Source organism: Talpa europaea (assembly GCF_964194135.1).
Source record: "Talpa europaea genome assembly, chromosome: 3".
NCBI lineage: Eukaryota > Metazoa > Chordata > Mammalia > Eulipotyphla > Talpidae > Talpa > Talpa europaea.
This window is the reverse complement of record NC_140069.1, coordinates 70,673,401-70,700,727: the sequence shown is the minus strand read 5'-3', so window position 1 is coordinate 70,700,727 and position 27,327 is coordinate 70,673,401. Positions and strand designations below refer to the sequence as shown.

At 37.8% G+C, this 27,327-nt stretch overlaps 1 protein-coding gene across 1 annotated transcript in view; it reads left to right on the top strand.

Annotated features, from left to right (window-relative positions):
* Positions 1–27,327, top strand: part of HECW1 (HECT, C2 and WW domain containing E3 ubiquitin protein ligase 1) — a 397,437-nt gene that overhangs the window by 270,631 nt on the left and 99,479 nt on the right. Inside the window, exons 7-11 of the mRNA XM_084230415.1 lie at positions 5,481–5,623; positions 9,108–9,208; positions 10,694–12,025; positions 16,714–16,815; positions 21,602–21,752. Coding sequence (XP_084086541.1) covers positions 5,481–5,623; positions 9,108–9,208; positions 10,694–12,025; positions 16,714–16,815; positions 21,602–21,752 — 1,829 coding nt within the window. The remainder of the gene's footprint in view (positions 1–5,480; positions 5,624–9,107; positions 9,209–10,693; positions 12,026–16,713; positions 16,816–21,601; positions 21,753–27,327) is intronic.

Genomic DNA, 27,327 nt, shown 5'->3' with positions numbered 1-27,327 from the left:
TTCCTATACACAAACAATAAATCTGAAGAAGAAGAAATCAAAAAAACCATCCCTTTTATTATTGAAACAAAAAAAATCAAATATTTGGGCATAAATCTAACAAAAGAGGTAAAGGACCTATACAAAGAAAACTATAAAACACTGTTAAAAGAAATAGAAGAAGACACAAAGAAAAGGAAAAACATCCCCTGCTCATGGAATGGAAGAATAAACATTATTAATATGGCCATCCTACCAAAAGCAATCTACAGATTCAATGCTATTCCAATCAAAATTTCAATGTCATTCTTCAAAGAAATAGAACAATTATTGATGAAATTCATATAGAATCACAAAAAAACCTGAATAGCTGAAGCTCTCCTGAAAAAAAAGAGAAGGGAATGGAGGCATCACACTCCCAGACTTCAAACTCTACTACAAAGCCATAATCATCAAAACTGCATGGTATTGGAACAAGAACAGACATACAGACCAATGGAATCGAATAGAAAATCCAGAAATAAACCCACAGATTTATGGCCAACTAATCTTTGACAAAGGAGCAAAGACTATGCATTGGAACAAAGAAAGTTTGTTCAATAAATGGTGCTGGGAAAACTGGGTCGCTACATGCAAAAGAATGAAGCTTGACCACTACCTCACACCTTACACAAAAATCAACTCAAAATGGATTAAAGAACTAGACATAAGACCTGAAACCATAAATACATAGAAGGAAATATAGGTGAAAGGCTATGTGATTTGCACATCAAAGACATCTTTACAGACACATCACCCAAAGCAGTGATAGTGAAGGCAAAGATAAACAGCTGGGACTACATCAAATTAAAGAGCTTCTGCACAGCAAAAGAGACAAACCCAAAAACAAAGAGAAACCCCACCAACTGGGAGAACATTTTCACCCAACACTAATGATAAAGGACTGATTACAAAAATCTGCAAAGAGCTGATGAGACTCAACAACAACAAAGAAAATAATCCAGTCAAAAAATGGGCAGAAGAGCTAAAAAGAAACTTCTCTGAAGAGGAAATGCAAATGGCCAACAGGCATATGAAAAAATGTTCAACATCACTTGTAATCAGGGAAATGCAAATCAGAACTACCATGAGATACCATCTTACACCAGTGAGAATGGCACATATTGAAAAAACTAGCAACAACAAATGTTGGCGAGGGTGTGGAGAAAAAGGAACTCTTCTGCACTGTTGGTGGGAGTGCAAACTGGTCCAACCACTATGGAGAGCTGTGTGGAGATTTCTGGACCTACTAAACATAGAGCTTCCATATGATCCAGCAATTCCACTCCTAGGTATTTACCCAAAGGACACAGTGACATTAATGCCAAAGAGCACCTGCACCCCTATGTTTATAGCAGCACTATTTACAATAGCTAAGCTTTGGAAACAGCCCAGATGCCCAAAAATAGATGACTGGATCAAGAAGATGTGGTACATATATACCATGGAATACTACTCAGCATTTAAAAAAGATAAACACATGCAATTTGCAGCAACATGGATGGCACTGGAAGGGATCATGCTCAGCGAAATAAGCCAGAAAGAAAAAGAAAAGTACCGGATGGTCTCACTCATAGCAGGAATCTAGAAAACTTAAATAAGGGACTAGGAAAAAGAATAACTATAAGAATAACTATAAGAAAGAAAATATCAAAATCAACAAACAACTATGAACCAGAGACTCTCTATGGGGGCTGGAGGGCGGGGAAAGGAGGGCTTGGGGTCAAAAATAAGGGGGTTGTAATTGTATGGGGAATATAAAAATAAAATTTAAATTAAAAAAAAGAAATTGTATGTGTGTGGGTCTAAAAATAAAAGCCTAGTCTACCTCCAAAGATTTTTCACCGGCTTGAAGTAAAGTGATTTTAGCAGAACAGGCAAAATGCATCTCCCAGATCTTAGTCTCAAGGGTGCAATAGATAGTGTTTTCCAATTTTAGAGCTACTCATTAGTTCTTATAAAAACCTGACCTAACTGTGGTCTACATGTGCTCTATTAACTGGGGCATGGAAATAAATACCTGGTGGGGAGAGGCTGATACCTGGAGTGAAGGGGAGGCTGTGTGAAGAAGGGCTGAGAAGAAAGTCTTCATGGAATGAGTAAAGAACTCAGGAGTTGTCACTGACCTTCAAAGTACATTTTGATTAATTTCATTATCCTATTCAGGCTTCCATAGACACAAATACGATTGCTTTAATAAAAGTGATTACATTTTCCTTTATGAAAAAAAATGCAAGCTAATTATAAAAAGTATGGAAAATGCAGAAAAAGAATTGCAGGGAATAAAACAAATGCTATTAAAATTCATTATAATATTTTTTTCTCAAATTTTATATGCCAAATTTGATATGCCTATTGTTTACTGCTATTTAATTTGGAGAGTACAACTTCACACTTTCTTGTGTGCACATGCCTCACTAATCCTCCAAAAAATCGCTAGTGTCGCAACCCTATCATCTTCCCTCTCTTATTCAGTCTTCCCATACCCCTCATTCCCTCTGGTATCTAGTTTTGTTTTTTTTTTTTTCAATTATTTTGTTGTTTTGCCTGTTTGTTTTCTTTGATTACTTATATTTTAAAAATGAGTATAATCATCTGAAAACTTTTTAGCTTTCTCATTAATTTCACAGAGTATAGTCACCTAAATACCTACACATTTCCTTCTAAAATACACTATTTCATCTTTTTTGTAGTTTAGTAGGATTCCACTGATTATATATTCCACAATCTCTTTATCCAGTCACCAGATGATGGACAGTTAGGTTGATGCCATGATTTAACTATTGTGAAGAACGCACTATTGGCCTAGGGAGTACATAAATATTTTTGTCTTAGTGTTTTCATAACCTGTAAGTGGTATCACTGGATCATATGGTATTTCCATTATTACTTATTTGAAGAATCTTCATAACATTTCCATAGATGCTGCACCAAATTACATACCACCATTAGTGGATGAATGTTCATTTTTCTAAACATACTCAACAAAATTTGTTTCCAGACTATTTGACAGAGACCATTCTCACAAGGATGAAGTGACATCTCATTGTGGTCTTGATTTGCATTTCTCTTATAAGAGATATTAAACATTTTTTTTATGTGCCTATAGAGAATATCTGGATATTCATTTTGTAGAAGAATCCATTTAGGTCTTTTCCCCATTATTTGATTGGGTTGTTTGTCTTTTGTTGTAGTTGAGTTGTATGATTTATTACTGTTTTGGAAATTAACCATTTGTTAGTCATGTGATATGTAAATAACTTCTCTCAGTCCATAGGAGGCCATTTTAGTTTTTTTGTGGTTTGTCTTATTGTAAAAATACTTTTTCATTTGGATTTGATGTGGCCCCATTTGTTTATTTTTGCTTTTGTTTCCGCCATAAGGGTTGCATCCTGAAATGCAACTTGTATGGTTGATATCTAGGAGTATATTTCTTCTGTTTTTTATGTATTTTATGGCTTCAGAATTTATACCCAAGTCTTCAGTACATTTTGAATTAAATTTTGTGTATGAAGTCAAGTAATGATCTTAACTTGTGTGTCCCAGTTTTCCAATATGATTAAAATCTTTCCTTCTCCCATTGTATTAATCATTATCAATGATTAACCTTCCATATTTGTATGGATTTATTCCTGGGACTCTATTCTATTCCACTTCACTTTGTTTTCCTTTTTTATTCCAATTTAAAAGATGTTTAAAAGTAGTTTTAACTACTATTAGTTACACTGTTTAGTTTGAAACAGTGTGGTGTAATCAATTTTACTTATTGCTTTGGTTATTCAGGGTCTTCTGTGGTTCCATACAAATTTTATAATTGTTAGTTTTATTTCCTTGAGAAATATTACTGAAATTTTGATAGGTAATGTGTTGAATCTGTAAATTTCTTTAGCTAATATAGTAATTTAAAATACTTGTTCATCCAACTATGTACAAGGGATATCTTTACATTTCTTTGTGTCTTTCTTATTTCCTTTGAAAAGGTCTTATACTTTTCAGTATATCGGCCCTTTGTCTCCTTTGTTGAACTTACCCCCAGGTATCTCATTCTTTTTGGTGTGATATAAATGTTTTTTTTGTTGTTGTTGTTTGTTTTTTTGTGGGACCCTCGCAGGTGGCCGGGGATCAAACTGGCGCTGCAGAGGCTGCAGGCAGTCTCGCAACCCAGCTCTCAACCCCTGCGCCACCAGGGGAGGCCCATATAAATGTTTTTTTTTTCCTTAATTTCTCTTTCCTCTAATTAATTGTTTACATATAAAAACAAAAGATTTTGTATGTTAATATTTATTCTGCCACATTACATTTTAATTTATTTCTAATAGATTTTTAGAATATAATTTCACTTCTTCATTTACAATTTCAATTCTTTTTATTTATTTTCTTGCCTGACTGCTCTGGCTAGGAGGTCCAATACTATCTTGAAAAGTAGTGGTGAAAGTAAACATCTTTGTCTTGTTCTTGATCATAGGGAAAATGCTTTCAATTTTTCACCATTAACTATGATATTTGCTGTGAGTTTGTTATATATGGCCTTTTTATGTTGAAATATGTTACTTTTATTCCCATTTTATTATGATTTTTTAACTAAATGGTTGAAGACTCATCAAATGCTATTTCAACTTCTTTTGAAACAGTCATGTGATTTTATCTTTTGTGCTGAATGACATTGATTGATTTTCATATCTTGAACCACCCTTGTATCCCTGGAATGAGTCCCAATAAGTCACATGGTTATTATGTTATTGTGATCCTTCATATTTCTGCAGCCTACGTTGTAATTTTGACTCTTTCATTTCTCATTATCTCTTCTCTTAGTAAGCCTAGTTAAGGGTTTATCAATTTTATTTATTTATTTATTTAAAAAAAGCAACTTGGTTTCACTGATCTTTTGTACTTTTGTTTTATATTTCATTTATTTCCTTCACTGTAATGATTTTTTGCTTTGTTTGTTCATTTTCTAGTTTCTTCAAATGTAGAGTTAGAGTGTTTGAGGCTTTTTTGTTCATTGATGTGCTTTCCTCTTGATAGTGTTTTTAATAAATCCCATAGGATATGGTAGGTTTTATCTTAACTTTTATTACCCTCCAGATAACCTTCTCCTTTGATTTCTTCATTGACCCAATAATTATTCAAATATAGTGAGGACCAGATAGTATTCTTTCACTTTAAGGTAACTTGATTTTATTTTTTGGATCCCAGAAAATAACCTCATTTTTAAGAAACAAGAAACCACTCATTGTCACCAGTATTCATTTATAGGAAAAAAAAAAAAAAAAACAGTGTTCATAGTTTCTGAGACCAATGTCTATGTGTGCCTGGATGTGTGTGTGTGTATGTGTGTGTGTGTGTAGTGAATGTGTGTATAAAACAATGGGTGTTTTACAGATATCAAAGGCGGAGGGATAGGGAATTGGTAAACCCTTGCACATCTCAACTAATTGATGTGACATATTATTTCATTGCAGCAATTCAGCTTTGTGTCCTTACCCACTGATGTGCTGGAAATTGAGGTGAAGGACAAGTTTGCCAAGAGCCGCCCCATCATCAAGCGTTTCTTGGGAAAGTTATCGATGCCTGTTCAGAGACTACTGGAAAGACACGCCATAGGGTAAACCTGTGACTGAGACCTCAATATCACTAGGCTTCAGCCAGCAGACCATGCCCAAGGGAGACGTGTAAGCTGCAACAGTATAGTCTCATAGAGACTCAAACTAAAATTATGATATTGAATTTCCTTGGCTTCTCCCATTAATTATGTTGCTCAAGCCACAAATTTAATTAAACAAGCCTTTCCCTTTGCTCCTGTTTGTCTATCACTGGCCACTCAGGCAGAAAAGTGAAAAGTCTAAGACACAATATTGAAAGAAACACTCAATACAGTATTTTCCTATACAGGTAGAATTAAGTTTGTTTTACTAGGAAGAATATAATTTCATTCATATGTCATTTATAATATTTCCTAACATGGAAATTTTTATCACTGGAGTCTCTTGTAAAATGCTAATGTTTGCAGAAAATGGAAGATAACATGAAAATTTAAAGCACAAATGCTCATGAAATGGCAGCAATTGTTACTTTTTTTTCAGAATATATTTTCAGAATATATAAAATGATATAAAAACTGAAAAAAAATATGCAGTTTCCAAGTGTCTTAATTTAAAGCCCTTTGGATTTAGTGCAACTTTGAAATCATGAATGACTATTTTAAGCACATTTCATTGGAAACCTATGGCATGTATGGAGCTGTGTGCAGAGATGCACTGCTATTAACTCTCAAGTGAAAGAGAGTTGACATGTATGCAGCTATCACCATGTGCCAAGTTATATCTGCACTTTCCATTTATGTTGTGAGAATTAAGCAAAAAAATGTACAAACAAATGCAGTAGTCCCTGGCACTACAAATGCAGTAGTCCCTGGCACTACACAGGACCTAAGAAGGGAACAGTAATTTTTATGATCACTGTTATTTAATTTAGTCTTGAATAGTATATGTGACTTAAGCACCATTCTTCTACATAAGGGATCAAAGCTTAGAAAGGATCCATGATTATGTAAGAGCACAAGGCTTGTGAGTAGAGGGATGCAGCCAGAATTCACACCCATACTGGCCTCTCTCCAAAGCTACAGTGTCTCTCATGCAAAAGACTCCTTGAAAGGTGACTGGTACAATTGTCTAGTTTATCATTGGCCACATTTTTCATTTCTCTCCTTCTCTGGCCTAATGTCTGCTCGCATGGTGCTAACACTTCTGCCAAAGGGAGGGCTGGAGGACATAAAGAGGGGCTGGGTAAAATTCTTCATCCCCAGCACTGAGCACATAGTTGCCTACCATGCATTAGAGAGTCTGTTGAATTGAACTTCCTTATCCTGCTCATTAGAGCCTCAGAGAGAACCCACCTGCTCTTCCATGTCACTGGAAGTCTCATTTTATAAACCGATTTGTCCATCCTTGGGGGGTGGGGGGCGCGGTTAATTCTTACTCCCAAAGCCTGCTGCTTTCCATCACCCCTGAAAACCACTTCTGCAGCGCTCCCATTTCTGTGGGTGTCCCAATGTAAAATAGGCCTATGGGGTGATGGCTATGGAAACAGTGGCCTTTTAAGCCTGGGCCATGGCGAAACCACAGAGCACTCCTAGAAAAAAGCATACCCATGTCCCTCCATGGCTTCCCTCTGCACTCAGTGAATCCTTAGAAATCCATCCCCCTGCATTCACTGCTTTAGTAACCCTTGTTCCATCTGCATGGTCTACTTCCTGCCTCAAATTTTTATTCTTGCTCCTTGTAAGCACATGTACATTCTCATTTTTAATGCACCCTCTACTCCTTTGCCTCTACTTTCTCAAACCCCAGCTGATTCTCTCTGCCTCCCCTAAAGTTTCTAACCCCAACCATGTCACCTTCAACTTGAAAATATTGCCAACTTCCTGGAGTGATTATTTAGTACTTCTGCATTACACCCCCAAGAGGATGTAAGATATTGAAAGGCAAGGGCTATGCATGCTATCAGCTGCAGCACTTATATACAGCACAGGCTCAAAACACTTGTTGCTGAAGTAGATGAAGAGCAAAGGAAAAAAAAGGCCCAGAAAGCCAATACACAACATAATCAACTTAAACTTTATTTCACAGTCTGTTTGCCTTTATGCCTCCCACAATTTTAACTAGGGCGTGTGTGTAGGATGTATTTCATATGATCATTGTAAAGCTATGTCATAATATTGACCCAGGACCCTTCTAAATAAAGAAAATATTGTGACTTGTTCTATTATTTCTATCTATAATGCTTTGTTTAATGAATTTCAAACACTAAACTATGGCTTACCAAAGAAAAATACCAATTCAGTGGATCATTGAAATACGCTGTTTCTTAATCCTGATATTTTCCTAGACATGTCATTAAATCATTATCAGCAAGAGATTTATCTCTTCACTTGAATGTCACAAATGAATAAATGGAGTCAATACAGAATCATCTGAATAACAGTTGGTTTTGAAATGTCTTTTTTTATTATTGGGAACACCAGATTTGTTAATTCCTAAATCTCCCAAGATATTTATTCCTCTTATTTAGTTCAAGGTAGGGGAAATGTACTCTGTTGAAGCTACATTACTAATGAACTTTAACAGCAAGATTTCAAGTTGATTTCCCCCAACTAATTTTCCTTTTCATAATTAATAATTTGCCTTGAGTATGCAGAGGGGATGGTGCCCAAGTCCAGGGTGGAATTTCAGGGTCTCTGTGTGGGATCCTGGAATTGGTGTAATTGGATGTCACAGATCAGTGAAACTAACCCACAATTCTTGCTTCCCTGCATCCTACAGCAGGCTGAAGTGCTCCACAGGGGTCCCTTAGCTATGCAGCATTCTTTCTTACATAGCACATATATACCACAACATGTGCATCTGCTGCTGGTTCTGTCCATTATTTAGGTCACATTGGAAAATATAGCCTGCACAGGAAAAGCAATCGAAATGTCTTCCTTCTTACTTCCCTTCTTCCTCCCTCTCTACCTCCCTCCTTCTCTCTTTATTCATCTTCTCTCTTTTTTTTCCTTTAGAATACAGGTGGTCATCCTTTCTGTAAAAGATCAGATAGCAAATATACATCACATAGTCTTTGTACATCATATAGTCTGTTCCAATTGCTCAACCCTGCCATTGTAGCATGAAAATAGCCACAGACAATAAGCAATCCAATAGGCATGGCTGCATTCCAGTAATACTTCCATATTTGGAAACTGAAATTTAAATTTCATAAATCTTATATGTCACAAAATATTACTCTTATACTTTTCTTCTAACCATTTAAAAGTGTATAAAGCCCATGGGTGCACAAAGACAGGTTTGTTCACAGTTGAGGCCCATAGCTTGTAGTTTGATGATTCCTGCTTTAGTTTATTTAATGAGGATTTTATGGAAGCTTTCCATCTTTACCTTAGTATCATGTCATTTGTATCTGAGCAAATCATAACCTCCTGTTAGCAGGCTATCCCTGGGCCTGCCTGCCTCACCTGCTGGCATGGAAAGCACATCATATGATCCTTAGGAGAGGTATTTACCAGAGATTTTATGGTGCCTCTTTCCTTCTAGGGATAGGGTGGTCAGCTACACCCTCGGCCGCAGACTTCCAACAGATCATGTGAGTGGACAGCTGCAATTCCGATTTGAGATTACGTCCTCCATCCACCCAGGTATTGTCAGCATGAACTTGGTGTCTTATCCTTGTCTAGTAATATAATGTGAGGTTCTTTTGTTTAAAATTCAATAACCATGGTCCTCTCCAGACATATCCTGGGTTTTATAGTTTTCTATTTCTTCTGAGACCCAGAATCTAGTGATCTGTTGTGAAAGCCAAGTTCTAGAAGTCCTTGATTGAAATGCTCCTCCTCATTCTGATACCCCAAAGTTGAGGCTTAGACAATGGAGTGGGGGTTGGCAATGAGGCCAACATGGTTATAGAGCTGTGTCTAATTAATAATTTTACTAACAGCTTCCACATAGTAGGTGGTCAATAGAAGTTTACTCATTGCATACATGAGTAAGTGAATGAATGAATGAAAGAGAAACAAATGAATGGATACGTGTCATATTGTCAAAGAACTATGATGGTACAATGGATTTTTACAATGTCACAGGGAAAGATGAAAACTACAAATTTGGCAAACAGCTTCAGCATCATCTAATGTTCAGTATTTCAAGTTGAAACATATTTCTAGATAAGGAAGATGAAATGCATCATAATTCCACTGTTGCTCTTCTCCCACAAAGTGGGATCATGCTGGGAATTGTTTGCTGTTCCTGGGCCAATCTTATGACATGTTTTAAAGTTAATGAAGCTTTTGAGAACTCAGGGTTTATCATTGCTAACTCATTAAACTTTGTTTTCTCTTTTCTATACTCTATATACAATGCATATTGTGAGAAAACACCCTGATTTTTGGTTCATTCATATTAAACCTCTACATTCTGCAAATAAGAGTGACTCTTCTTACATTGTAGCAATAAGAACAGCCTATATATAGCATAGGAGAGGGATTGTTTTCCTCTGATGAGTGAATTACACCAGTATATTTGAAAGGTGAAGTTCATATCTGACAGGGATCCAGTAGAGCAACAAGGGGTAGGGAGAGGTAAACTGTGGTTGCTACTTCTTGAACGGTTGTTTGGTATGGAGACTTCATTTCATCCTTCCAGGGCAATAATGTGGAAATATGGGAAGCTGTCTAGTGGAATGACTGTGGTTTCTTTCACTCATGGTTAACTAAAAATTGACTTACCCATTATGTCACTCTGACAGACCCAACTTCAGCAAACACTCTGACTTGGTATCAACAAGGAACTATATCCCACCCATATTTCTAATATCTAACAGTAGCAAACATTGTTGAGCACCTACTATGTGCCCAGGGCTGGGGTAGTGCGTGACTTTGGGCATTTAACCAAAAAAATGAATTCCTTGACACAGAATTCTGAAATATACTACAAATGCAAATTGTCATTAACATAGGAAATGCATTCTTATAGAATTTTTCAGCAGAGCTTTGGCCAATGAGAACCACTCATAAACCCCTGCATCTAGTATCCTAAAGTAAAAATCCCTTAGCAATGACTTATATGTCTGGCAGAGTATACTCATGCACACTGTAGGAAATTACTTTTATTTTATCTTGCTGCAGATGATGAGGAGATTTCCCTGAGTACTGAACCTGAGTCAGTGGCAATTCAGGAAAGCCCCATGAACAACCAGGTGGCAAACAGCAACGGGGAGCCTCTGTACCAAGCACTAGAGCTCACTGGGAGCCTGAAGCCGGAGCAGCCTAGTGAGGGAAACGCCATGGACCCTGAAAACAATATGAGCCTGGGACTAGTCAATCCTGTTGAGGAAGGGACAGGTACCACCCAGGCAGGAGACGGCAGCACAGCCTCTGTGGGTCCTGATTGGGCTGGGGAGCTTTTGGCCTTGGGTGGAGAAGATACTAAGCTTGTCCTGACTGCAGAACTGGCGGAGAGACCAGACTTGGGTGGGGTGGAGACTCCACCCGGGCTGCTAGAGGATGATGAAGTTCCACGTGGTGCTGGGGAGCCAGAGTCAGAAGAAGCTGTGACAGAGAGCCGGGCTGGGGTGACAGAAGAGGAAAAGGAACTGGCAGAGGAGGAGGAGGGGGTCGTGTCTGCCTTAAAGCAGGGAGAGAACAGGCTGCAACTGCGGGCCTCAGTGAAGAGGAAAAGCAGGCCGTGCTCCTTGCCGGTGTCTGAACTGGAGACAGTGATCGCGTCCGCTTGTGGTGACCCCGAGACCCCGCGGACGCACTACATTCGCATCCACACCCTGCTGCACAGCATGCCCACAGCCCACCACGCGAGCGCGGAGGACGGTGGGGCGGAGGAGGAGACAACTCTCAAGGACACCTCGGAGAAGGACGGGCTCAGCGAAGTGGACACGGTAGCTGCTGAGCCTCCTTCTGCGGAGGAGGATGGAGAGGAACCCGAGGGGGCTAGTCCAGGAAGGGCGCCTCCTGGCCACTCAGGCTTAGCCAACGGACTGATTGTGGATGGTACCGCGCACCCCAGCGCCGGGAGTGAGAGCGACTCCAGCCCCCGGCAGGGCGGGGATCATAGCTGCGAGGGCTGCGATGCGTCCTGCTGCAGCCCTTCCTGCTACAGCTCGTCGTGTTACAGCACCTCCTGCTACAGCAGCTCCTGCTACAGCGCCTCCTGCTACAGCCCTTCCTGTTACAATGGCAGCAGGTTCGCCAGCCACACCCGCTTCTCCTCCGTGGACAGCGCTAAGATCTCCGAAAGCACTGTATTCTCCTCCCAAGACGACGAGGAGGAAAACAGTGCATTCGAATCGTTACCAGACTCAGTGCAGAGCCCGGAACTGGACCAGGAGTCCGTGAATGGCGCTGGGCCATGGCAAGATGAGCTGGCTGCCCCCGCCGGGAGCATGACAAGATTTGTGGAAGGTCTGGAGTCCCCCATGGCAGGGCCAAGCCATCGGAGAGAAGGTTAGACCTCAAACCTGGTCAGAGTGAGATGGGAACACCAGGGGGACATAGGTTTCACCAACTTGGTAAAAACGAGAGAGCATCGACCCACGTGAGGTTGCTGTGGCAACGTATGGTTGTCCTGTACATACATGTGTGCATGTGTCTATGTGTATGTAAGTATCTGTGACTATGAAGAGCAGACACCCACCACCTCTCAGATATGCACCAAGAATTATAACTGGTGCACATATTTGAATGTGCCCTTGTGTGTGTGCTTCTGTTTTAACCAATCACCAGAACTGTTTAGAGTATTTGTTAACCTTCTAGTCATGACAGCAACCAGAGCACCAAGCCTAGTATCAAATGACATAAACAGGAGAGATAGTCATCCATCAACATTAGGTAGATAGCATGTAAACATATGCTGACTTCCTGAAACATGTTGAAGGTTAGCAATAAATGTAATATCAGTTGAAGAACATTGATTTTACCTCTGTTTTAGAATTTAACTAGTCTATGTGCATATGGATATGTACGGCCTACACATATGTGTCATTATTTGTCTGCTCGGTTCTCGTTATTGGCTTTGTTGTAGTTGTTGTTGTTGTTGTTGTTGTTTTGGCCTATTTTGGCAATGAAAGGAAAGAGTAACATTACTGTGCAAATCACTTTGTTTCAAGTCTAATTCAAAAGCTGTCACCTTTAGTTTTAAAAATGTATTTCTGTATTTTAACAAAATCATTCCTTTTTAGTCACAACTAAGTTTGCATTTTCTTATCCAGAATTGGAAGCTATCTTTCAGTCAAGTGATGGTGACATATGGGCAAATTTTGAAAGGTCACACAGAATATGAAATATTCATTTTTTTTAAAGAGGAAAATTTAGATTCTGCTAGTTTGTTCTTTTTCTGTTTAAATTGCTTCAAAACAAACTGTGGTGTGTCTCTAGATTGTAAGCTCATCAAGGGCCAGATTGTATCTTCCTTATGTTTGAATTATCAGCAACTTAACAAGTGCTGGCACCTAAAAAGCTTTACAGGAACTAAAGAGTGCACAAAAAAAAAAGTATTTTTAAGTATTCAATGGTGTCCAATTCCACATTTCAGAGAAAGAGCCATTGATAAGAAGAAAGGCATGGAAATTGGTAAAGAAAGAGGAACACAGGAAGGAAAACTGTAGTGACACATAATATGGAAAGTACCAAAACGTATGATGATGGGGTGGACAATTCCTTTCTTTAACATGGAAGTTTTGAATACTTTTATTCTAGATCAGATATACATCTTTCTGGGCACAGAAATATGGATTGGTACCAGACAACTTGTGGATGACACTCAATAATTACAACAGAATTAGTATATAGAGTATATATAAAAGGGCACAACTAAGAGCTTGAAAGAATATTTTGACTAAAGATCAATAAAATTATTTTGTAAAGGACCAGATAGTAAATATTTTAGACTTTGTGTGTGAAGAGGCAAAATCAACAACTGTTGTAACCAAAAGACTATTTATTTAAACATATTTACCTTTAAAAATGTAATTGCCATTCTGAGATGAAAGCCATACAAAAAGAAGGCTGTATTCATATAGTTTGTCAAAACATTTTTTAGCCTATGGGGTATATATACATATGTTGACCTTTGGTTTTAGAGCCAATCACACATGGCTAATTAAAAATTGGTTCAGTGTACATGAATATAAAAACATACTTTACAAAAAAGACGCTGTACATACTCTTGAGGGATCAACACTAGCAGGGGGAAGCCACCCCCTTTAAAGAATGGAGAGCAAAGTGTTTCATGGCCTTTAATGGAAGTCTTTGCACAGCATTTTCTAAAGAAATGTCTAAATTTCTGAATTCTGCAGACTGTATGCTCAGAAAAGTTTAAGAAGCACACAAAGTCTTCGCTATGGTCGTACAAGGGGCAATATGAAGATTGCTGAGAGGAACTGTTGATCTCAGGAAGGCCATGCATACATGGGTTCATGATCTTGCAGGCAGGCTCCCCTCCCTCAGTATTGAGTCCCTGAGATAATGGTGCCAGCACAGTGGCTCACATGCACTGGGACCCCAAAAGCATATGCTCAAAGAGCATGATGTTGGCACAAGCTGCCTGATATACATACATGTGCTCTCTTCTTCCAGAAGACTCGCTCTTGCCTCCATGCTGCAACTTCTAAGATTATGAAATCTTCACTAAGGTAGTTAAGGTCGTCTTAACTACATACATGCCCAGTAGCTCAGTCTGCAATGACTTATTTCCTTATTTACTTTTTGGTTCTTTCCTCCCTACAAAAACCTTCTTTTTAAACCTCAAATAGTTTTTAAAAACTTTCTTTGGATCGAATGAAAGGAACAATTTAAAGTAATTATGAAATCTGAGAATGAAAAGTACAATATAATATTGTGATTATGAACTCAGGCCCTCGTTGTCAGGTCATTTGGATATATATTCAATCCTACCACTTCCTGGCTGGGATACCTTAGCTAAGTTACCTACGTGTATAAAATGGGTGTAAAGTAGAATCTACCTCATGAGTTACTGGAAGGATTAAAGGAGATGATACATTTAAAGTGTTTGACCTCTCACTGAGTGAGGGCTTTTTTTTTTCAGACAGTAAAGCTAACTTTTAAGTGGAATATGTTTCCTTCTCAGGAATTCTACCAGGTCTGAACACATGTTTTGTGTGTGAGACAAGGGTGAGTGTGTGGAGCTGTGTCCTTGTGCAGAACAGAATCACTTGCTTCTCTATGCTCCATCCATTCAGTTGGCTAAGATGCTTCAGCCACATCATTGCATTTGCTTGGGGCGCACAGCAGGTAGGCTCAGCTCCATTAAACCTGCAAGCTACAGTATGTGTTTACATTAGCTTGGAGGAGAGATTAACCTGTTTGGTTGAATTAATTATGAGGTAAGTTTTGTTTTTTTTTTTAAAGAAACTAAATTTAAAATACACAGCTGGTGACATAACAACTGTACATATTTTTTTCAGTTCTAACACTAACACATATAAAGACAAGTATCGGTGTGGCATTCACAGAACACAGACGTGCATACCCTGGTCTGGTGGCCACTTTCATTGACTTTTGTTAGAATCTCAGAGGATCCCAGGGATATGAGTTAACATACCAAAATTTGCACCAGAAATAATGCTATATAATCAACATTTAAAATGACCCTTTGTGGTATTGGCACCAGTGGTTTGGTGGAGGGTAAGTGGAACATGTGCACATATGGAAGAGTAAAAATGTAACCCCTAAATTAAAATAATAAAGTAAATAAATTTAACAAAACAGAGACCTCACACAAGCAAATAAAAAACAACTAAAAGTATCCTTTGTTCCTGCATATATCTCTTTCTTTGTCAGTTCTAATAATTAAATTGCTAAATTAAACCCACATTTCTTCTTTCCTAATTTATTTATTTAGCATTCTATGGATCTAGAGAGAAATAATCATGTCTAACATGTATGGGAATTCTGGAAAAATTTGAAATTTGAGCTCTTAACTGCTGTTTTTCAGTTTATTTCTTTTTTGGCCCAAGGGGTATGAAACACTTATTTGCATCAGTCATGGAGGAGAGAGAAAGGAGAAGGCCAGATCTTTGCTCTCTGGCTATTGCAAAAAAGCCAAGATCCCATCAGGCAGGAGGAAACCAGTTTGAATGGGAGATGTCTCATGACCTGGGACCTTCTAGCTCTCCAAAGAACAAGAGCAACTGCCTCTGATTATGTGACTCAAACAGCTGTGCTGTAGACATCCATTCACACGCCATTCTCCTTACAGTATTGTCTACTGGAACCTAATAATACTGTTTTGGAATGTTGTTCAGTTCACTATTAGCTGACTGACAATAATATTAGTTATGTCTATTATAATCAAGACACATATTCTATGGATGTTTATTTCTAAAATTTCCCAATGTTCGTTTTCTTCTTCCTTCTATCCCACTTCTGTGTTTCAAGTTTTCCTGTTTCAGTCTTCTGCCTCCTATCTACTTCATTTGTCTCTTGTCCTTTCTCTTTCCAAGCACCCTGGCTTATCTGGCTCTTCCTCAAAATAACGTGGAATAATCACAAGATCCCATAGTTTCTTGGCTCCCCACCCAGCTCCTATCTTCTGTACTATTGATATTTACATTCCTGACCCACTACTTTATTGACTTCATCTTGGAAAGACACTATTGCTGAGTTTCATTCCAAAAACAAAATCTGAAAAATGACCTCTTTGCAGTTCTTCAGTGACAGCTCTCCAAAGAACTGTAATTTTACACAAGCCCGTGGAGATTGCAAGGGCCCTTATAAAAGCTGTACTCCCTCAGTCCTATTTCTTTTGCTGAATTAAAGTCAGACTATACTAATTTTCTTTTGTGTCCCTTTCTGATGCCACCTTCCTATCAAGAATATTCAAAGAACAGAGTCTGATTCTGTGTGTTGATCTCTGAGGTATAGATCATAGTCATGAACTGTTTGACCATTTTCTTCAGGTTTTTTTCTTAATCATTCCTTCTATAACCTCTGTCATGTATGACTGACTGTTCCAAACTGACACAAAAAATAGATTGCCCACTTTTTGAAGGTTGTTTTTTGTCATAGTTTTACAATCATGCTTTTTTGATGACGTTGCCACAACAATGAATAAATCTGAATGCCTTTGCCACAGTAATGAGTGAATCTGTATGTCTTGACTATCTTGTCCGTAGGTGAATGTTCTATACTCCATAATTCCCAGCCAGTCAGCCATCTTCCTTCCTTGAGGCCTGAACATCATCACTACCCAACAATCGATGAGCCTCTTCCACCAAGTAAGCTTTAGCTTTTAAAATCTATGTCTTAACTCCCCCTGTCAAGTCTACACAGGTCAGTATAAACTACTATGTAAACATCCAAACACTTCCCCCATCCACCGTACCCTGTTGTTGAAATTTTGCACCTACTGTGAAAATTGGCTCTTTTTGTCAAGTGGTTTCAGCATGTGACTTTGAAGAGATAACCTAGTACTGTCAGTGCCCCTCCACTTCCAAAGTGAAGAGTATTTTTTTATAAGATTTGACTTGTCTTTGCAAATTGTTTAAAAACTGTAAATCCCCAAATTTTACTATTATATACTAAAAATTAACAGTTCAAGATGGAATTATATTACTGCTCTCCATTGGACCTGAGATATCACAAACATCTCCATATAATAAAACATCTTTAATCCATCAGGACCCATGAACTTGCTTTTTCCTCATATAATTTACATTAATAAGTGATCACCTCAAATTTTTTTTGAAGTTTATAGGAATCGCCTGGGAAAACAATGTCATCTTTAGGGATAGAATTCAATATCATTTTACCCCGATAACTGTATTATGTCATTAATAATTATCTAACTGGTCATCTGAACTTGGGGATATCATGTAATCTTTCAGAGACAGTTTTCTCATTGATAAAGATAAAACTTTCTCTTTTGCTAAATGCTTAATTTGAACAAGGAAGTTTCTAGATTGCCATTCATGCTTTAACTTTTTAATACTCCATTACATAAACTTATTAGAAGGAAATGACACCCCAAACATTGTGCATTCACTTAGCACCACATATGTTCATGGATTTTAGAACATCTGTTTGGGATTAAGCATATTTTATAAGCAAAGATAGCCTTTAAGATTTAGTAAATTTTACAGCTACAAAATATTTACAGCATGAAAGGAATCAATATTTCTTTGCATTCTTTTGCCTTTGCTTACATCAAGCAGTTAACAGTTTTCAAAAGGAGAAATGCTTACTCTTTAACTCATTTACTCTTGGTAATGTGCATATTTTGCATTTGCCTCAGTCTTCTATTCAGTTGTAATTTATCAATGACGAAACAATAGATATCTTCATATATAGGCTAACTTAAAGGAATATCAAATCAAACCAAATCAAATATTATGCCCTTTAGCTTTTGATACCTGATCTCTTTCTTCATTTATATTTTGATATATGGATATGCCGTAAGTGGATAGTAAAATTTCAATGTCACTATAAATACTTCCTAATTAGCACTGATCTGAAAAAATATCTATAACACATTCTCTCCAGGAAAAATAAGCTTCCCCCATAACAAATAACTGCCAATCTGCCAATATGTGTATAATTGAATTGACCTCCAATAAGCAATTGGAGTTACTGTAACTAGCTATACTAGTCACAGTTTTACATACAGATATAAATAATGGAACATAAGTGTATTTTAAATAATTACTTTATATAAACTGCTTTTAATAACAAAAACAAATTTTCTCCAGATAGCTTTTAATATTATGTCCATGCAACAATGAAATTTGTTAGTTAAGTCTAACAGTGGAGTTTTCTTAGATCATCTCAAATAAAGCATTGGAAGACATCATGACTGAGAGTCATTCCTTCAACAAATATTAATTAAATCCCTACTCTGTTTGAGGTTTTGTTTTAAGTATATATAACAAATATCTCTGCTCTCATGGAGCTTATAGTCTAGTCTTGCAAAAATAGATTAATATATAATAAATAAAGAGGTAACATAGGGAAAGAGGATCTGGAGTAGGGGTTGTTTTGCAATTTTAAATAGGGTTATCAGTTAGCTTTCACTGTAAAAACAATATTTGAAGCTAGAATTGTGAGAGGCAGGGAAAATGTATATGCAAGTAGTGGGGAGCTTCCTGCCAATCCCTAGATGGAAATACCATGGTGGGTCTGAGGAAGAGCGAGGAGACCAGATTTAAGAAAGGAGAAAGTAGTAGCTATTGTAGTCAGGCAGAAAACAGGGTTCCAGATAAAGTAAGGTTTTGCAGAGTAAGGGTCTTACTCTGGATGAAAAGGGGACATCATAGGATTTGGAACACAGATGTTACCTGTCTTAATCAGGTTTTCTCTGGTTGCTCTGTTGTCATTAAATTGTGAGAAAGAAGGATAGAAGCATGAGGCCCAACATATGGCTATTACAGTGACCCAAGTGAGAAACAACGGTGACTTGAATCAAGGGGATAGATGGGGTAGTCAGATTCTGGACATATATTTAGTAGGTAGAGTTGCTGACAGATTGAATGTGAAGTGTGAAGAGAAAGACAAGGGTCAAGAATGACTTTCAGAATTCTAATCTAGAAAGATAGAGTTGCCTTCAGCTAAGATGGGAAAGGAAGACTGCAGATAGAACAGACTTTGGTATGAAAGACCTGAAGTTTGTTTCGATCATGTCATATTTGAGATGTAATATAATATTTGAGATCCCTCTAGTGACGATAAAAAGGCAATTGCCTATGTGACTAAAGTTCAAAAGTCTAAACTGAAAACATGACATTGTTTTCAGAACTTTGTTAATAATAATTAAAGCTGGTACATTATTAGGTTCCACATTGTTCTTAATTTCATGGAACACAAAATATAATCTAGTATTTGAAAAGTCAAAATGAATTTGATAAGTCACAATGCAAAGGAATTACTTTAACTTGCCACAGCATCATAGAATAATATTCATATTCAGAAATCTGTTAAGGCATCACAGTGCCAAATCAATCAAGAGACATGCTGAGACCTGAAGTTTTACTAGAATTTTTTTTTTCTTTGACTTATGTAGTAGGTGAAATGTTTCTCAAAACAGCCTAGACAACATATTCATAACCTCCAATTACACATGGCTATTATTTTCTGAATGTTTTTAAGAGTATATAATAAGCACTATGAATTCCAAACATTTAATACATTGACCAAAAAAAAAAATCAAAAAACTATCCGTATGCCTTGCCTTTCTTTTCCAAGAATAATTTGGAATATTGACACTTGGGGAAAGAAATTACATAGTATTGTCACTGCATCATTCTTTAGTCTTTTCCTCTAGAGAATTTATAAGGTGAAATTTTGTCTTTGATGGAATTCTTCCTTTTACCATGGGTACCTGATGACAGGGACATGTGTTACTCAGCAATGTGTCCTCAGGACATGGCACAGTTTCTAGTTCAGGGTGAGGTTAAAAGGAGCGTGTTCAATTGAATTAAATAGGATGACACTCCTCCAAGATTAATGTTCATCTTTGTGAGGTGACAGTTATGTTAGAGTCAAGGGAAAAAAATTGCCCAGCTGTCACTAGTTTAGAAATCACTGAAATTAAAAAAAAAAAAAATTGGAACAGGATTACATTATTTGGATCAAGTAGTTAAACATAAACACAATTTCATGAATGAACTAATTAATTACAACTTGGCAGCTGGATTATCTAGTAATCAATTTTTATTAAAACCTCCTGAAACATATTTGTGCAAGCTGACATTTTTTCTTCAATCTACTTTATGAAGTAAATTTGGTGTTTTCTGGAATTTTGGTTTCTGTTGGGCATTATTTGGTAATCCCTCAGGAAGATGTTATACATAAGCCATAATGTTCACAAACAGATATGCCATGCACATATAATATATAACCATAAATACAACAAGTACATTGAATTTTTCACTTAAAAGGTGAGTTGCTATGTCATTACCTGGATAATAATTTTTCTGTGGAATTATTACTATCTGATCTACTCCCCAAAGCTATAGCTTTTGTCATTTTAAAGGGCTGAATGATTTTCCTCCATTTGCAGTCATTTTTGCTTTTTCTTCTTTAGTCAATTGCATTATAACTTTATCATGAAGCTGTTATTTGCACCACATTGTTATATAGACTCTAAAAGTCCATTTCTGAACAATAGATATTGATTGTCTATGTTAAGCTCAGATATGTGTGCATAACTGCCCTCTCTCCGTTTTGAAGGCTATTTTATCCACCCCACCCCAGCTCCTACATTTTTATGTAGTGTAATATCTATAAGTCTACCTTTTATTTGGTTGGTTTATAAATTTGAGAAGGAACTTTAGCTCCTCCTACTCTTTGGAATGGTTATCCACAAAGAGGTCTTTAAAAATTGGATGTTTGTTAATAGTTGTTACTGGTTTTGTTTTGTTTTTTGTTTTGTTTTGGTCAAGAGATCTTTGGCAACCACAGGTGGGTTGAATATACTCTGTGAATTTGCAGCTTATTAAAGGAGCGTTTGAAACCCTGGGTATCACATCCTCCCATTCTCCCTCTCAAAAAGGAATAACTGTTGGTCAAGATTGCTAAGATAGAGGTCATCTAAAGTTGCTTGCACAGTACGTTAGAACTATAATTAAAAAATAGTTTTTGTACAAAGACTATCATTCCCTCACCTGACTTGCCATCCTGTATCAGATTTAGCAAAGAAAGGATTCCCCAGCATTAGATGACAGTTCTCATTATAGGATTTGTCTAATCTTCCTGTTGTCATTTGAGTAGCTAACAATATTGACAAAATAGAAAATTTTTTCTCTGGAAAATATTAGAATTTTAACATAGGTCATATTTGAGGAAGCGTGCTGTTTAAAATGCCCCAGCAGTGAATCTGTGTCCAGTATGCTCCTTTCTGGATGTGGGTTCCATGCCAAACCCTCAGAAGGCTTGGATGATGCTGTGGGCAGTGTCTGGCCTTCAGTAAGTAATCAATGGTGACTTCTCCCTCCAGAAGATCTGGAAGTGGTATCTATTTTACATGGATCAGTATTTTGTCCTTGATTTTTCTCTTTTATAACACACTAGATTGGGAAGCTCGCATTGACAGTCATGGGCGGGTCTTCTATGTGGACCACGTGAACCGCACCACCACCTGGCAGCGTCCTACAGCAGCAGCTACCCCTGATGGAATGAGGAGATCGGGGTCTATCCAGCAGATGGAGCAACTCAACAGGCGGTTGGTGATCAACATGCAGTGAGCCCCTATAATCCACAGTGAAGGGAGGATGGCAGCTATAGAAACCCCCTGTTATGTTTTTCTCCTCATTATATGAGGATTATATGAAGAGACTGAAAAGTAATTAAATATCTCAAGAAACCCACTCATAGTAGGCACTTGGAGAACTAGTTGTAAAATTTGGTAACAACTAAGTCTGAGCCAGTGTCATTAAAAGATGGGGACTCCTCTGAACTTCTCAGTGACCCAGGCTAAAAAACTGATGCTTAATGCTTAATAGATAAGCTAAAATTGTGTAACAAACTGAGATCAGGAGGGCAACATCAGGCTGCATCTATGAGAGTTCTGTCTAAACACAAAAGCAAAATAAAGTGGAATCAGAAGTAAGCACCTTGACTTATGACAAAAATCTATGAAAGTTCATGGTGTTCAAGAGGTATAATACAAAAAGTAGGCCAAATCCATCTTGAACAAGGCCTCTTGAGAAGTTATATAGGTTGTGATAAATAAATTCCTGGAGGGGGAGCCACACTGCTAAGTAGGAAGTTGTCTTTGCTGCAACCATCCGGACAAAGAACAAGGAAAGTTATTTGAGAGTGCTTATTTCATTATTTTCTTAATTAATTATTTTTTTCTTATATCATTGCAGTCCCCAAAATTCTGCCACCGTATCATTATGATGTGAACCATCAGTTTGTTCCCTTGTGTTCATCCCGCCCCTGTTTTTCCACTCCCATTCCCTTCTTTGTTGTATGCCCCAGTTCTATGGCTAATTAATAGTTTTGCCTTTTTCTTGACCTTTTTTTATTTCTCCGTATTCCACATATAAGTGAGAAACCACCTGGTATTCATCTTTTTCCTTCTGACTAATTTCACCTACTATAATTCCTTCCAGCTCCATCCATATTACCACAGATAGCATGAGTTTGTCTTTTTTGATCACTGAGTAATATTGCATTATATAGATATACCACAACTTTTTGATCCATTTATCTATTTTGGAGCATTTGGATTGTTTCCATATCTTGGCTATTCCATTTTTTTTAAATTTTATTTAAATTTTATTTTTATATTCCCCATACAATTACAATCCCCTTATTTTGACCCCAAGCCCTCCTTTCCCCGCCCCTCCCCCCCCAAAAAGTGTCTCTGGTTCATGGTTGTTTGTTGATTTTGATATTTTCTTTCTTATAGTTATTCTTTTTCCTTGTCCCTTATTTAAGTTTTCTACGTTCCTGCTATGAGTGAGACCATCTGGTATTTTTCTTTTTCTTTCTGGCTTATTTTGCTGAGCATGATCCCTTCCAATGCCATCCATGTTGCTGCAAATTGCATGTGTTTATCTTTTTTGAATACTGAGCAATATTCCATGGTGTATATGTACCACATCTTCTTGATCCAGTCATCTATTTTTGGGCATTTGGGTTGTTTCCAAAGCTTAGCTATTGTAAATAGTGCGGCTATAAACATAGGGGTGCAGGTGCCCTTTGGAATTGATGTTTCTGTGTCCTTTGGGTAAATACCTAAGAATGGAATTGCTGGATCATATGGAAGCTCTATCTTTACTAGGTTGAGGAATCTCCACACAGCTTTCCATAGTGGCTGGACCAGTTTGCACTCCCACCAATAGTGCAGGAGAGTTCCTTTTTCTCCACAACCTTGCCAACATTTGTTGTTGCTAGTGTTTTTATTATGTGCCATTCTCACTGGTGTGAGATGGTATCTCATGGTAGTTTTGATTTGCATTTCCCTGATTACAAGTGATGTTGAACATTTTTTCATATGCCTCTTGGCCATTTGCATTTCCTCTTCAGAGAAGTTTCTTTTTAGCTCTTCTGCCCATTTTTTGACTGGATTATTTTCTTTGTTGTTGTTGAGTCTCATCAGCTTGTTGTAGATTTTTGTGATCAGTCTTTATTGTTAGTGTTATGTGCAAAAATGTTCTCCCAGTCGGTGGGGTTTTTCTCTTTGTTTTTGTTTTTGTCTCTTTTGCTGTGCAGAAGCTCTTTAATTTGATGTAGTCCCAGCTGTTTATCTTTGCCTTCACTATCACTGCTTTGGGTGATGTTTCTGTAAAGATGTCTTTGATGTGCATATCATGTAGTGTTTCACCTATATTTCCTTCTATGTATTTTATGGTTTCAGGTCTTATGTCTAGTTCTTTAATCCATTTTGAGTTGGTTTTTGTGCATGGTGTTAGGTAGTAGTCAAGCTTCATTCTTTTGCATGTAGCAACCCATTTTTCCCAGCACCATTTATTGAACAAACTTTCTTTGCTCCAATGCATATTCTTTGCTCCTTTGTCAATGAGATACCATCTTACACCAGTGAGAATGGCACATATTAATAAAACTAGCAACAACAAATTTTGGCGAGGTTGTGGATCTGTATTTGCATCTGTATTTGCCATTTGGTCTGTCTTTTCTCTGGTTTTATTTATTTATATATTTATTTAATTATTTTTTTTTTTTTTGTCTTTTTTCGTTCTTATTCATCCCTCTGTTGGTTCTGGCTTTAGGACTCCTTGTAGTATTTTTTGGAGTGGGGGTTTAGTCATAATGAAATTCCCAAGTTTCTGTTTGTCTGGGAAGGTCCTTATTCTTTCTCCATGAGGAAGGAAAACTTTGCAGGATAGAGTTGGCATTTGTTGTCTTGGAGTTTGTTGACTATGTCCCTCCACGCATTCCTTGCCTATAGTGTTTCTTCAGAGAAGTCTGATATCAGCCTGATTGGTTTTCCTTTGTATGTTATCTGTTTCTTCTCTCTTGCCAGCTTCACTATTTTTTCCTTGTCTTGGATTCTTGGGAGCTTTACTTTATGTGTCTTGCTGTATTTTTCCTTTCATCATGGATGTTTGGTGTTCTCTTGCTTCTTGTATGTCTATTTTCAACTCCTTCTTCATGTTTGTGAAGTATTCTTCGATTATCTCCTTGAATATTTTCTCTGTTTCTATGTCTCTCTCCTCTGCTTCTGGGATTCCTATAACTCTAATATTTCCTTTCCTCATGGAGTCAGATGATTCCCAAAGTCTTTCTTCATTCTTTTTCCTTTATACTTCTCTTTCTTTTTCTGTTTTGGTTCTTTTTATTTCTGTGTCTCTGAGTGTACTTATTCATTCTTCCATTTCATCTATTCTGCTTTCATTGCTTTTCCCAGAGTTCTTTAGCTCCTGCATTAATCCTTTGATCTCCTGCATTTCTTTCACTTCCCTCTTTAAGGACTCAATTTCATTCTTCTGATCACTGATTGTTTTTCCCATATCATTTTTTACTTCTTTCAGTTTTTTAATCATGGTGATTTTAAATTCTCTGTTGGGAAGACTCATAAGTTCTTCTATGTCACTGTTGTTGCAGTCTGGTGTTTGATTGTCTTTTTGTGGTGTGTCTTTTCCTTGTGGACGTGCTTGGTTTCTTGTAATTTTTCTTCTCCCTGCTACTTGTTTTCTAATTTGTCCTGTGATTTGGGACACCGTGTTGCTGGCACTGGCCTGCATCTCTTTGGTGTGCTCTTTCTGGGATGTCAGGAACTGGTAGTCCAATCAAGTCCAATATGTTATGCCAGAAGTCCAGTAGAGCAGTGGGATTATAGATATGTTAATGATCATTGTCTCTGAAAATCTCCTCCTCTGTATTTAATTCCAGAGGTGGGTCTTAAGGTCCCACAGACTGCCCTGGCAGTGGCTGGATCGCCCACTGGGCTCCAAATCGCTGTATCCCCTTCTGGGTTCCAACTCATTGCCAGGCAGGGCCTGGCCTGTGGGGGCCTTCAGATTACCTCTGACTTGGGGACAGCCCTTTCTCAGTTCCACACAACAGCTTTGGTGAGTTCCAGATGCATGCAGAATTCCTTCTTAAAGATGGCACATCTGCTTGGTGCTGCCCTGCGCCCTGTGTCTGCCCAGGCAGTGGCTGGATCCACCTCTGGGCTCCGACTGGCTGCCAGGTGGGACCTGGCTTTTGGGGGCCTTCAGCTCACCTCTGACTGTAGGGACAGCCCTTTCTCAGTTCCACACAACAGCTTTGGTCTGTTTTATGAGTTATTTCCTATACTTTCAGGATGTCCTGAGTTAAAAACTCAACTTTCAGGGCCTCCCTTGGTGGCACAGTGGTAGAGCGCTGGGCTGCGAAGCTGCCTGCAGCTTCCTCAGTGCTGGTTCGATCCGGAGAGGGTCCCACATGGCACACAGACCTCTCCTGCCACCCGCTGCTCCCCTCAGCAGTGTACTTCTTTGTCAGTCTGCCTGTTCTGCTCCCCACTCTGGCTCTAGTGAATTCTCTCACCCTCCCGCACTTCTGACTGTTCCCAGTGCTTGTATAAATAAATAAATAAATCTTTAAAAAAAAACCTCAGCTTTCACAGATATTTATTGAGCAAGAAGATAATGTAAAATGTGTTTTCTAATTTTAAATACTCAATTAAAGATGGATTTTTATTTTTATAAAATTGTTATATTATGATAAATTGAAGTTTTAAATAGAAAAATAAATCTATGATATTAACTATCTCAAGATTTAGCTTTGTAAAAGTTTTATCCATCCTCATTTTCTACATCTATGCATAGTCTTTACATAGTTAGATGGTAATGTATAGTTTTATATTTATTTTTAATTTAATGTACTTTAAGGATATAGTCTTGGCTACATGTTCTTCAGATTATCTCTGAAATGGTTCTTTAGTTTTCTCTTTAATTTAATTTAGTAACTTGATTTTTCCTTATTGTTGGATGCTTTGCTTATTGTTTTCATTCAATATTTTGGATAAGGATTATTTTTGTAGTAAAGTATTTCTTTTCTTAAGATTTATTTATTTATTTGTTTATGCAGACAAGAACTGGGGTGTAGGCCATAGGCACAGGATGGGGTGTGTGAGAGGATTCACCAGAGACAGAGTAGAGAGCAGACCAGGCAGATCTCCTGAAATACACTGCTGAGGGGAGCAGCACATGAGGCAGGAGAGATCTGCTGTGCCATGTGGGTCAGCTCCCTGGCTGGAGATCAAATTCAGGCCCCCGTGGTGATAGCACTGAGATTTAACTGCTAGGCCACCAGGGAGTTATGCTTGAAAAAGAGCAGGCCAAGAGAGGTAAACATGGTTGTGGCATTTGGTATCAATATCTAAATATTTCCTAAAATGATTCTATAAATTCACTCTGAAAACAATATTGCCATTACTTTCATCTCCTTTCTTTTCTTTTCTTTTCTCTTCTTCCCCTCCCCTCCGCTCCCCTCCCCTCCCCTCCCCTCCCCTCCCCTTCCCTCCCTCCCTCCCTCCCTTCCTCCCTCCCTCCCTTCCTTCCTTCCTTTCTTTCTTTCCTTTCTTTGATTACAGGTGTTCCTTGTATTTTGGTGCTCCTTAAGTTTCACTCATTCACTGGATGATGAGTCAACTTTTGCTTCCATAAGCTTTTCTTTTACCAATTGTATTTTCTCCCACATATATTGATTGTTATTAGGCTTTCTTTTTTTATTTGTTTGTAGTTTTTTAGTTTTTATTTGGTTCGAATTGGTTTTGGAAGGCTTTTATTCTTGTTCAGTTTTGTGTGTGTTCCTGTTTGTGTGTCCCTGCATATGTGTGT